This window comes from Caretta caretta, chromosome 7 (assembly GCF_965140235.1).
Source record: "Caretta caretta isolate rCarCar2 chromosome 7, rCarCar1.hap1, whole genome shotgun sequence".
NCBI lineage: Eukaryota > Metazoa > Chordata > Testudines > Cheloniidae > Caretta > Caretta caretta.
In genome coordinates, this window is record NC_134212.1 from 112,513,203 (window position 1) to 112,526,279 (window position 13,077).

The 13,077-nt window shown below is 40.7% G+C and overlaps 1 protein-coding gene across 3 annotated transcripts in view; it reads right to left on the bottom strand.

The window, feature by feature from the left end:
• The window catches only part of ATRNL1 (attractin like 1), a 1,055,790-nt gene that overhangs the window by 83,693 nt on the left and 959,020 nt on the right, over positions 1 to 13,077 (bottom strand). For all 3 annotated transcript variants that reach the window (XM_048857032.2, XM_048857033.2, XM_048857034.2), the window contains exon 29: positions 8,455 to 8,569. In XM_048857032.2, coding sequence (XP_048712989.2) covers positions 8,455 to 8,569 — 115 coding nt within the window. The remainder of the gene's footprint in view (positions 1 to 8,454; positions 8,570 to 13,077) is intronic.

Below are 13,077 nucleotides of genomic sequence, written 5' to 3' on the forward strand. Positions count from 1 at the left end.
GACAGAGTCAGATTAAAATCCCTGCTCCAGCTCAGGCAGAGTGGGGATATGAACAGACTGAGTCAGGGGTCAGTAACCTTTGGCACCTGGCCCATCAGGGTAAAGCCGCTGGCAGGCCGGGACAGTTTGTTTATCAGGAGCGTCTGCAGGCATGGAGCCCCGCAGCTCCCACTGGCTGCGGTTCGCCGTTCCCGGCCAATGGGAGCTGTGGGAAGCAGTGGCTAGCATGTCCCTCGGCCTGTGCCGCTTCCCACAGCTCCGACTGGCCAAGAATGGTGAACCGCAGCCAGTGGGAGCTGCAGGACTCCATGCCTGCAGACGCTCCAGATAAATAAACTGGCCCAGCCCGCCAGCGGCTTTACCCTGACTGACCGGGTGCCAAAGGTTGCTGACCCCTGCTCTAAAGCATCTTATTCAAGGCTTCTTGTTCTGCCCTTCACTGCACTATAAAATCTTCTTCCCACCTACACCTCCACTCTTATTTCCTCTTGCTCCTCTCAATTCTCTTTATTTATTGTTTCCTTTATGCTCTCTATGCTTTGCTTTCATGTTTACCTCTATGCTTAGAAGCATCTCCCATTTTATTCCCTTCCTGTCCTTCAAATCCTTCTTTATAACTAGCTTCTTGAATATATCTTTCCTATACTAATAGTCACCAATTATGCTTCCCTTACTACTCTTAACTACCATCTTCAGTTTTGTCTTGAGGTACAAAGTCTTATTCTGTGTTTTTTAAAGAACTGTGGACATGTGTGACACTAAATAAATGCTTAATGCATATCATATAGTACACTTAAATACATATATCAGCCAAAGAATCATTTGTACAATCACCATGTATTAGGAAAGCTACTAAAATATCTACTTGTAAAACAAAATTGCATTAGAGATTTACTATTTGATACAAGGCTGTTGCGTTCCAGTGCAAGTGTGAACAGAGGCTACACACAGCCACAAATAAAATCAAGGACTATGCATAGTCTCCTGCACTGAATAGAAATACGCCTTAAACTCTTTGCACACCTTTTCCCTTACACTCCAAGGAGCAAAGTAAAAAAAGAGGCTGGAGTAACTCAGCGGCAACAAAGCAGCACTCATTAATGCAGATTCGATTCTACTGTTCTTCTTGTGGTTCCCATCTGTTTACCTTGCTCATATGTGAAACACTGTGCATTGGCACTGTGGCTCAAGCCCTTAGTGAATTGTCATTTTATATATATTATTGTAATCATTTCACTTTTGTTGCATTATACTGCTTTTGCATTAATTTGTTGTGTATTTTCACTTCTCTCAGGGTCTGCACTGCCATTATAAACACCTTCCAACTAGGAAAAAGGCCATCACAGATTCAGCACAAAGATATCAACATGCATTGCAGCCACCATCCTCTGCATTTGTTTGGTAACAGCTTATTCCTATCAACATCATTTACTAACATTTTTCATTGGAAGATCTTCTTGATCCGATACTATGATCATCATACATTTACATTTATTATTTTATTAGTAAATATTAAGTTTTTAGGATATTAAGTTTTCAGCCAAAAACATTTTTGTGGCAAATAAAAGTGCTGAGGATCTACTGGTGCCTCAGAGGTGCATTAGCAGCCCCACTGAATTGCACAATGAGTTACATGTACAAGTATGAATGTTTGACTGGGCCTAAACATTTTTTCAAACAATTACAAAATCTTAATGAGTTTTTGTTTCCAAGTATCAGAATTATTTTTGTATTATGTCTTGAAATGTAATATGCTACAACTCCTCACAATTAACATAGTTTTTACATTCATGTGTCTCTTATGATAGGGATCACCATTTCTTTGCATTTTAATCAAGAAATCAAGCAAACATTCTTGTTAAGAGACCCCTATCCAGAGCTAACTGTCTTGTAGAACACTTAATGAATCATTTTTTATTATGATGGTAAAGGGAAGAGGCAGATAGAATCAATAAATTATTGTACTATGATTCTACTGTAGCTTGTAGATTAAATGGGATTGAATACTATATCCAATGTGTCCAGAATGTTGTGAAGTTCTATTTTTGATTCTGAGATATCAGAGAGTAGCTTTTAGGTAGCAACACTGAAGAAGTCTACTTAACTTTATATCTGTCATTCATAATTATAGGCATTGCACCAGGAAGTCCCTAAGTAGCTTCCAAAACTTGGATGGGTTCCAGAACTCCCACTGTTAAAACTATTTTATTACAAGTTTTTTCATTAATAAGCATGTTTTATTTTATTGTTGATTCACACCTGCAAATAAGTGTTCTTATATGTAGCTATGGGATGCTTATCCTTTGACTTATTACCCTTATATCCAACGTATGTATATATTACACACAAACTACATTAAAAGAACATCATTAAAGTTGCAAAGTCAAGCATTCAAAACTTTGGAAATGTCAGAATTAAGGTTGCCTGCGTCTCTCCACACCTACCTTATCTGATTTCTGTGTCTCCCCTGTCAACTCCAGCCAATTGGTTCCCAGTCCCCCACTCCTATTTCCCTAGCCTCCCCACTTCCAGTCCCCTGGCCCAAAGAATCCAAAGCCTCCTCTCCCCCACCTGGACTCCAAGTCCTAGGCTCTTTGTCCAACCATTCCCAGCCTCCCATTCTGCTGGTTCTTAGCCTCCCCCCTTCCCGCCCAGTCAGCTTCTGACTCCCTTTTGCAACCTCCTTGCTCACACAGTGCTAGGTTTTCTCCCCAATCCCGAGTCCTAGTCTCACTAGACTCCTTGCTACAATCTACTGTTTTTCATCCCCCATGGCCTGGCTTTTGTCCCCTCTGCATTTGAATCAGACAGCTTCCTCCTCCATGCTATGTGAGCCCAGTGGGGGCGGGGAGGTCATTAACAACACACGATAGTCAGATTCCTTGCTCTCAGTTCCAGTGCTCACTCCTCTCTGGCCTGGAGAACTGAGAGTGGCCATCAAAGAAAATGCCCAGTGTTGCCACCATGGCTATGGGGGTGGAGCATATTTAGTTGCTCTGTGAGGCGAGTGGGATGATTTTGGCTGAAAATTAAAAAAAACAACAACAACAACAACAAAAAACAAGTCTAAGGCAAACACACAAGTTTGCATATAAAACTTCAGCCCAAACGGTCAAAGTTTGGCAATGTTATAAGCAAGTGAAATCAGGTTCTTATAATGAGAAGTGTCAGGCAAGCTGAAGAGGCACTACTGCCAGCCCCAGCTATAATAGTGGGTGTTTGTTGCTGGAAAGGGAACTTGTTTTTACATCATTTGCATCTTTCTTTCTCACTCTGAAATCTTTATTTTTAAAGAAATATCATACTGCATTATTCGCTTTCTCTTTTCATTTTTCTTTGACTATGTTATTTATTGGTCAGCTCCAAGGAACATGCCAACATTTGTCACAGTTTCATAAACGTTGTCCAGTAATGTTATACCCCAAAGTGTGAGTTCTTGTTGGTTTTACTGTTCATCACAACATGGGCTCTGTTCTTCATTCTAGAGAATTTATTTCATTGCTAGATTATTCTCTCAATGTTCAGCATATCACCAGAACGATGCATTCAAGCCTTGAATTAGTAATTTCTTAGGGCTAATCTGCATGGTGGGGTAATGCACTCTACAGGAGTGAGAACTGTACAGCAAACTAATATGTTACAGATTAGTTGATATGTATAGACCCTATTGGTGTGTTTTAATAGTGCTGTTTGAAAAAGTACTATGTTAAAGCTCATGAGGGAACCTTTAGTGCACACCAGCAGGGTCTACATGGACCAATTAATGCACAATATGTTAGTGAACTTTAGAAATTACACCCCCATAGAGACCATTACTGTAGTGTTTCACTTGCTCATATCTTTGGCATCTTTTTTTATAAACAGTTCATGTGTTATCCTCTTATCTCTCACATTCTTATTGTGAGATTTGTTTAGTTTACTGCCCATACCATTTCTGATGTATAATTTAGTCCTTGTTAGAACCTTGCATATAGCTGCCCTCACTAACAGTTCTCCCTTGGTACAATTAAGCATTTAGGGTACTTAAAGTCAAAGGTCAGAGATTATAACAGTAGTGAATGATCTCTGGCCTCCACTGTACAGTAAAATGTGTCTTAGAACAAGCTATTTTTCTTATCGTGCTGTATGTATGCATTGTACAGAGAACAGCTATTTTGCCTGAACATTGAATTTTAATATTGATGCTATGCTACAAAGCAATTCAGGAGACACAGCTAAGGAACCAGAGAAGGTGTGTGATCTGTTCAGCAAATTTGCTACTAAAAATTAATTTCTATCACAGTAAATTTTCCTTGATCTGCAGCTTACTGATATCCCTCACCAGGGATTTAGTTCTCATTTCTCCTCAAATCCAGGCTAATCTTATTTTTTAATTAGTGCTTATGTGAAGAGGTTCCACTGACCCCTGCGTGCACCTCCTTGTGGCTAGATCTGAGAATTAGTTCTTGCCCATCTGGAACCCCTTTCCCTCAGCTACTCACACTGTGGCCTTTTAGGCCTCTTGTGAGAAAACCTAGTCAGGACAGGACCCCAGCACTTACTCTCTCTCTGGATATCCTCCTTGACCCTGTCCAACTCTCTTTCCAACTAGGAAGTGACTGTAGACCTCCTCCCTGCAGCCCCTTTCTGCTCTCACTTTCTGACTTTATACACCTGGCCCAGCTCCTCTCACAGCTGGGCTTCATCTTCAATTAGTGCTTAACAATCACTGGCTTCCCTCCAGGTGCAGCAAGTAAGGTTAATTGGTCCATTGTGACCCATATTACTCTATTTGGGGGGGGGGGAAGGGTGGTGAACACCCCATCACAGTTACTTTCAATATGTGCCCAACAAACTTGTTTGGATCCTGTACCCTTCTGTACTCAAAGACAGGGATACAACTCCATTGACTTCAATAAGAAGTTTGCCTGGGCATCTGAGAGAAGAATTAGGCCTCCTGACTACTGGGATTTTTAAAATTAAGAATAAAAAAAATATGTATTCTATTCCAACACTTTACAGCTATAAGCTCATTAGTAATAAACCCCACATTCTTCTGTTATAAAATGAGAACCAACATTATTATCTTATTTTATAATTGTTAAAAAATTATTTGCTTCAATGACAGTTTGATCCTAAAATGCATATAAAGAGCTCTAGGGAGGTTATATACAAGTAACATAATAATCTAAGATTATTTGGTGTTGTATAATTATTGAATGTACAATTTCCCTCAACCTGAGCCTCACTGTTTTAACTTAGCTTTGGTCTTAAGGGAAACTGACTGCATAGCAAACATATGTTAACAGCACAAAGCTCCATATAATTTCAAACAGCTTGGCACAGTTGGCAGTGTCTGCTCCCAGGAAGAATGAAACAGCAGGTAGTGCTGCAGGACAGGAATGAAATGAATTAGCAGAGCTACAGGTATCCCAAGAAACTTGCATAATAGCTTCTGCCTACCTTATGCATGACTACATACAGTGATAGCAGTCCACAAGTACCAAAATTCATTACACTTAAGAAAAAAGATTACAGCAATATAATCTAATGGATGAATCGGCACAGTTGCAAACATCAAGCAGTTTTGTTCTCTTTTGACCCTGAACGAAATGAAAGCTGCTGAAGGGATTTTAAAATTTCACAGATTTATAAACATTAAAAGGCTGACAACGAATCTAGTAATAAACAAAGGAATATTGTTGAAATATTTTCTTGTGAAGCTAGTGGAACATAGAACAAGTAATAAAATAAAGCAGAAGCAGGAGACAATGTCATTTTTCAACTGTAAAAACATAAATATGGTTTACTCCATGTAAACTCAAATGTTCAAAATGGCGCACCTACACTTTTGTACTTAACTCCTATTTTGAAAATTACATTCTTTTGGTGACCAGTGAATCACAGCACAGTGTGGTGATTATTCTTTAAAATAGCAAAAGGTGAAGCAAAGTTGGTTCGAAAATAACTTGCCAAATACTGTTTTTACTATAGCTAAACATCATGGGTAAATAAATAAAAATAAAAAACACTGAGAAACATCTTAATCTCAGGTTTCAGAAATTACCTTTATTTTTTTCTTATCTTAGATTTCTGTTTTAAGAAGAAAACAAGTAAGAGCTTTAATCATGATTATGTCTTTGCTTCATTTTGTTAACATGTGAACTAGATATGTTCTATGCGCCCTTCTCCCTGATCACCATGCCCCACAGTATCACCCCTATTTACATCACACTTCCAGAAAAGATATTCCAACAAAAAAGCAGTGGCATCTGAAAAACTAAATCCTCACTCCGTAGCTAAAGGAGAGAAAGGAATCTTTAATATAACAGATAGTGATCAGCCCCAAAAGGCTAAGAAATAACTATTGGTCCTGCTGATTTCTTCACTGGGCAACCAGTTCTGCCCATCGTTATTATTCAATACTTTTTAATCTCAAATGGATTTTTGAAGGTTAAGAGGATATAGTTTTGGCTGTTTAAGAGTACAAGTTATTCATAAACCACACTGTCTAGCACATACTACACAGCTTACTTTTCATTATGGAGGTAGTCATTTTGGAAACCATCCCAGTGAATTCTGAAACAGCATTTCCATTATCTGGCAGCAACTCTCATAATAATCTACCTGATCTGATCTGTGCCAGATTGCTCTGCTAACTCTTTTGTCATGACCATTTTATATATAATACAATAAAATATATATTATACTTATTGTGACGGGATCCCTGGGGTATAGCCTGGGACTGTGGCACTGCTGTGCCCCCTTAACTCTCCAGCCTGGGCTGTCTCTCACAGTGCTTTGCTAGTGAGGCAGCAAGCCCCTCCAGGCACTGTTATCACTCAGCACAACAGCATGTGGAGCCCCACATCCGCTAAATTGCATGGATGCTCCCAGAGCCACTCATGAATCACACGGAGAAAGGCACCAGCTGAATACCCCCAGCTCCCAGCCTTGTACATCAGGAATATACCATCTTGCACTGCTCAAGACAAGTGGAAAGTGGATATACACCAGCTTTTGTAAACCTGAGCAGATTTACCAAACGCTTCAGGCAAACTTGCTGGTAAAGACAAACAGTAAAACAAGTTTATTGACTACGAAAGATGGATTTTAAGTGATTATAAGTGATAGACAAAAAGTCAGAGTGGTTACCAAAATAAAATAAAATATAAGCAGACAGTCTAAACTCTCCACCCTATTAGCCTGGGCAACATCTAGATTAAGCAGTTTTTCTCACCCCACTGCATATTGCAGTTCATAGTATACAGGTTTCACCCTTGAAACCTGGGCCACTCTCCCCTATTTGAGTCTTCTCAGTGTCCTTGTTGCTTGCAGCATAGATGCGGGGAGGAGAAAAGGCAAAGCATGTAGCCTCTGTGTTCTGTTTTGTAGCCTTAGTCCATGTGCTTGGAGAACACAAGTCCAGGCATATCTGGTGGGCATTGCTAAGTCACAAGGTGAAGCAATACCCCGGTGTGTCTCCTGTGAGTGAGTCATTGAATTGTAACTCCTCTGCTGGACAATGGTTGGTGATATCTGTTCAGCACCCACCTGGGCGTTGGTTACCTCCCTTGTTGTCTCTGGAGAACTCATAACTGGGCACTTCCCAAACCCACCGCATCTTTTAGTGAAAACCATACAACACAATTCTTATAATTTCATAAGCATTGATATATATATTTAGATAAGAGCAATGGCTTTCAGCAGATCATAACCTTTCCTCTGATACCTCACATGGTATGCTTTATATGCAATATCACAATATATATAAATGAGGAATATGGGGGTTACAGGGTGGTCCCCCGAGATATAGAGTGTCACACTTAGCATTCAAAGGATTAATGGAGCACACACAGCTATTTTCTGTTCAAGGCCATTTTGTAAGAATAGATACAACACAGTTTTGTAGAACAATCTGGCACAAATCAGATGAGGTGGATTACGATGGGAAATGCTCCCTGATAATGGAAATGCCAATTTAAAGTGATCTGGGATGATTTACAAAGTGAACACCTCACTAATGAAGCAGATATACACACTCACACCCCTTACATTCACTTGACTGGCATTCTGGGAAATTCTAGCATTCTAACTGAAAGAGACTGACAGGCCTAACTGGAAACACAAAGCAAATTCAATGGATTCTGTAACGTCAGGATTGTTTAATTTCTCTTGGTTCAAAGCAACTTGAAAAGAAGCTGATGTGTTCAGCTGCTGAGTGGAAAATGCTCACTAGTATGAAATATACATGGTCATTTCACTTGAGAATCAGATTAAATTTAAACTGTGACCTTAATAATGAAAATTCATCAGCTGGTATACTAAAGTACCCATTATCTACTGGTCCTGATCCTAAAAGTGACTTGTCTGGGCAGACCCTTATGTCCTCATTGAGTCCATTAAACTGGAATTCTTCCCAGGCAGACTGCTTTGCAGGATTATAATCTTAAAGATTACCAATGTGACTCTTACCTGATTGACCAGGAGGTGGGACTCCTGATGATCCTCTCGGTAGACATAAAAATACAGTAAGGACCGCTGCTTTGTTTCCTGAACAAGGCTCAATGGCAATTGGTTTAGGAGCGCCCTGAAAAAGAAGATAATTTTGTAATGTGTGATACAGACTATTTTCCATTTCTACTTTAATCTGAGGCCCAGTGATGCTGGACTACACTGCTTTTCTCAGCTAGTCCCTCACATTTACAGACTGTACCATCCCACTTTAATTGACTTAAATATGGGCTTTAATAGACAACACTGCATATCTAATTTAATGGAAAAAATGATACAAACACCAGAAAATTGTATTTACCAGTTTGTTTCTCAACAAACTTAGTGATGTGAACTTTAGTCACAGCAAACAGCAGCTTTTGATCAGACCTGGTACAGTGGAATCTGAGAGACAGTACCACAATGTTTCCCGTATTTTCATAATACAAAAAACGGAGTGAAACAACTCCAACTCTGCATATCTCTATAATCTAGTTTCACTTCATGTCACCCAGTCTGTGTCACTCACAATGATGCTGATGACCCATCCAGCCATTTCTTTGATAACTATATCCATGTCTTTTTCTATGGCATCCATGGAATGCCCTCCTTTTCTGGCCTGCACATCAACCAACAATCCTTCATTCTATCCCCCCAAAAGACTCACTTCTATCACTATGTCCACAAGAAGTGACTCAAGAAAATAAAATAATAAAATAATAATAATAATAATAATAATTAATAAATGGACAGATATAAACTTAGTCATAAATAAATAAGTCAGTCCATAAACATATACAAATCTTGTCATTCCCTCTTGGATTTTCCACAGCATCCTGTCTGTCTCCTTTGTTTGTTTTCTTTGGTTAGTGTGCGAGCTCTCTGGGGCAGGGACTCCCCAGATTTCATGTGATACACAGCAGTGAGCTCAGTGTCAACACTTAAATAATAGGTGTAGTAACTGTTGGCAAATGCTGTTTTTGTAGTGGACACCTCAATATGCTTTCTTTCATACAAAACCGAGACTACCATGGATTAGATCCACAAGGGGCTAGAGGCACTTTAGGCACCTAAGTTCAAAATGTATATCCTCAAAGTCCCTGCTCAGTTGTTGCTCAACCCTTTAGGTGCCTGAAGTACCTAGGCACTTAGGTTTCTGTTGGTAAAATACTCAAGGTGCCTAAATTTCTGCCAATGGACAAGTGCAAAATTGCCTAAATCCTGACGTCACTGAGCTTCTCAGTGCCTAACCCCTGACAGGATCTTCAAACTAGGTGTTCCCTGCCTATCTTGTCAGTAGGCCTCCTCGAGTAGGTGTTCTCAGAGGCCATCTAGCGGGATTAGACCTCCCACAAAACACAGCCAGCAGCAGCAGGGGATGGCCCCTAATACCAAAGAGCCCAGTGGTTAGAGCACTCACAAGGAATGTGAGTGAGGTGGATTCAAATCCCCATTCTGCCTGATTTGGAGCAGGATCAAGATCCAAGTGAATGCCTCAAACACTGCACGATAGGCACTGGAGAAGAGAAAAAAATGATTCTGTTGGGTTTAAAGGCACGCACACCAAAAGGCTGACTTGGCTTAGGTGCCTAAATCCAGGCAAGAGTTCATGTTTGTGAACCTTAAGTGGAGGGAGGCATTTCTCCCTGACCTAGAGTTAAGGACCTAATTCCCTTTGAGGGGTGGGTATTAGGTCACACCCTTCTCAGCATTTCCTCTTGGCTACTTTAGTAGGCAACTTCCCTCCCAGCATATTGGCTTTAGTGAATCCCATTCTTAGGCTTGTAGCTCTCCTAATGCATCATATAGGGAACCTGGGTGCCTGACTTGGGGCTATGAAAGCCACCTGGGGTCAGGACACATTAGGTATTGTAGCACTGAGTCTACAGCTCCCTTTGTGAATCTAGCCCAATACTTGTCATGGCAATGGATTTGTGTAGTTATAAAGCTTTTTCCTTTTATTAGTCTCATAAACCTGTTCATTTAAAATTAACTATCGGAATAAATGGTCGCAACCATAGTCTTCTTGAGTAACCAAGCCTCAAGCCTCTAGCAACTGAAGGAACACAGAGCAGCATACAAAGCCAAAAAGTGATAAGGTTCTAAAAGGAGTATTTACAATTAGTCATGTTTCCATATTTTGTGCTCACTAATTTCCCATTTCAGAGCTTAAATGTTTAATCAAGCACTGAGGATATTTCTGAAAATGTTAGGTCAAAATCAGCATAAGTATTCATTTCTCTTTCTTGTCTGTAAATATTTAGAGAGTGAGCCGGTCATGTTGCAAGGCAAAAGAGAGAAAGCTGAATGTTCTGATTTGAGATTCAAAGCCATTAAACTTTTCCATTTACATGCAAAATACAAAGTATATATAAATGTCAACTGGTTCAAATATACTAAGAGGAACGATAGTTTAGGCAAGTTAAATATGCTGCAAACTACTGGATATAAAGGGAAGAAAACAAATTCACTTCCATCATGAAAATCAATTATTAGTTTCTATTTAACTACCTCCAAGTAACCAAAATTTATTACAGTTCAGCGGAGATAAGAATTGAGAGCAAACGGCAGTAAATTTAACAATAGATAAATGTTATTTTCAGTACATAGGTGGCAAATATTTTAGAGGCATTTTTGTAGATGTATTTAGTCTAATCTAGTCTAATTTAAGATTGGCATAATCTAGTGGATAACACATCAAAATGTATTAAAATCCCTCACATCTGATGAATCTGCCTCCCCCCCAACCTCCTCCCCCACAATGTAAGAACAGTTATGATTTTTGTAGCATCTACAAAAGGAATGTAGATGAAATTCATCCAATTGCAGCAGTTAAATTCAAAATGAGACCTCTGTCATGCCTAGGTTTTTGCTGGTCCTTTGAACAGGGGTCCAGGAGCAACTGATAAAAAACAGACCCAGATCCTCAGCTTGTGTAAACTGGTGTAACTCCACTGACTTCAGTAGAGCTATAATTATCCACACGAGCCAAGCATCTGGCCTCTTATTTCCGGAGCTCTGGAGTCCTCTCCTGTCATAACAAAGACGTACAAGAAAAATAAAGGAGATATTTTAATGTTAGCTTCACTAGATTCACACACTAAAAAGAAATACCATTTTCTTATCGGAAGAGTTTTCTTTTAAAGTTTCTATAACTGCATTACAAATCAAGGAGAATTGTATAAAAACTATAAGAGTAGTTATTATCATAATCAATATTTACTACAGTAGTGCCTAATCAACTAAGAAATGGGCCGTTTTGTGCTAGGCACTGTTCAGATACAGTGGCAGACAGTTTATGCCCCAAAGAGCTTACAGTCTAAATAGACAAGACTGGGGGAAAGGGCTATACCTTATGAGTAGAGTGAACAATATAATGGTGGCAAACATCACTTACTCCTGGGGGAATTCTGCACCAAAAAAATTAAAAATTCTGCACACAATATTTTAAAATTCTTCAAAATTCTGCATATTTTATTTGTCAAAATAGGAATGTATAATCACGCCAATTTTGGCAATTGATTTCAAAATATCAGTCAGCAAGTATGTTTGTAACAATACAGACAACAAAAAAGATTCAGGAAATGTTTTTTGACAAATAGATTCCTTACTAAGCATATTAATACAGAACTTTGAGTAATAATTCATTTAAACTACAATACAGAAACGTATTTTCCGCACCCCTTGGAAGCAGTGCAGAGGCTTGTGGGAGTCAAGGGTAATGGAGGAGCTGAGGGAGGGGGAAGTAATTGCTGGGAAGGAGCCTGGGAGTGAACCTGGAGGGTTGTTGGGTGTGGGTGGAAGAAGTATGGAACAGACTTTTTTGTGGGGGAGGGATTGTTAGACCCTGGCTGACTCCTGTTCTCTCCCATTCAGTCAGGTACAACTGCCTGTGTCCCTGCACCCTTACTCAGTCACCCCTTCTCCCTCCATCCCCATTTGTCCCTGCACTCCTCTCCCCATCCCCATGTGTCCTTGCACCACCATTGAGCCACCCCTTCCCCATGTGTCCCTGAACCCTCTTCCTCCATCCCACTGTGTCCTTGTACTCCCTCCCCCATCCCCATGAGTCCCTGAACACCCACTCAGCCACCCTCCTCCCTGTGTCCCTGCATCCCCCCTCCCCTTTGTCCCCACGTGGCCCTGCACCCCTTGACCCTGTCCCCATGTGGTCCTGCACCCCCACTCAGCTACCCCATCCCCATGTGATCCTTCACTCCCATTCGGCCCTTGGCTCAATGTTGTCACCCCACTAGCTCCTGTGCCCTGCCCCAGTCTGTCACCCCTACTAGCCATTCTGAACCCCAGACTATGTGACCCCCACCCCAGAGCCCCATGTGCCTCGCTCTGTCTTCTCCCCCATATCCCATGCCATATCCCTCCTCACTTGGCCCTGCGGCCAAGGTGCTCCAAGGAAGGCTGCCGCTGCCACTGCCCCTCCCTCTCCACAGCTGGCTGCTCTGGCCCAGAGCCAGCTGCCCTCTCGTCTGGCATCACAGCATCCCCTGGTGGGCAAAAGGTGTAACTGCAGCACCTCTCCATTAGAATCTATTTTCTGCAGAGAAAAAAATCTGCAGGTGACATGAATTCTGCGTGTGTACAGTG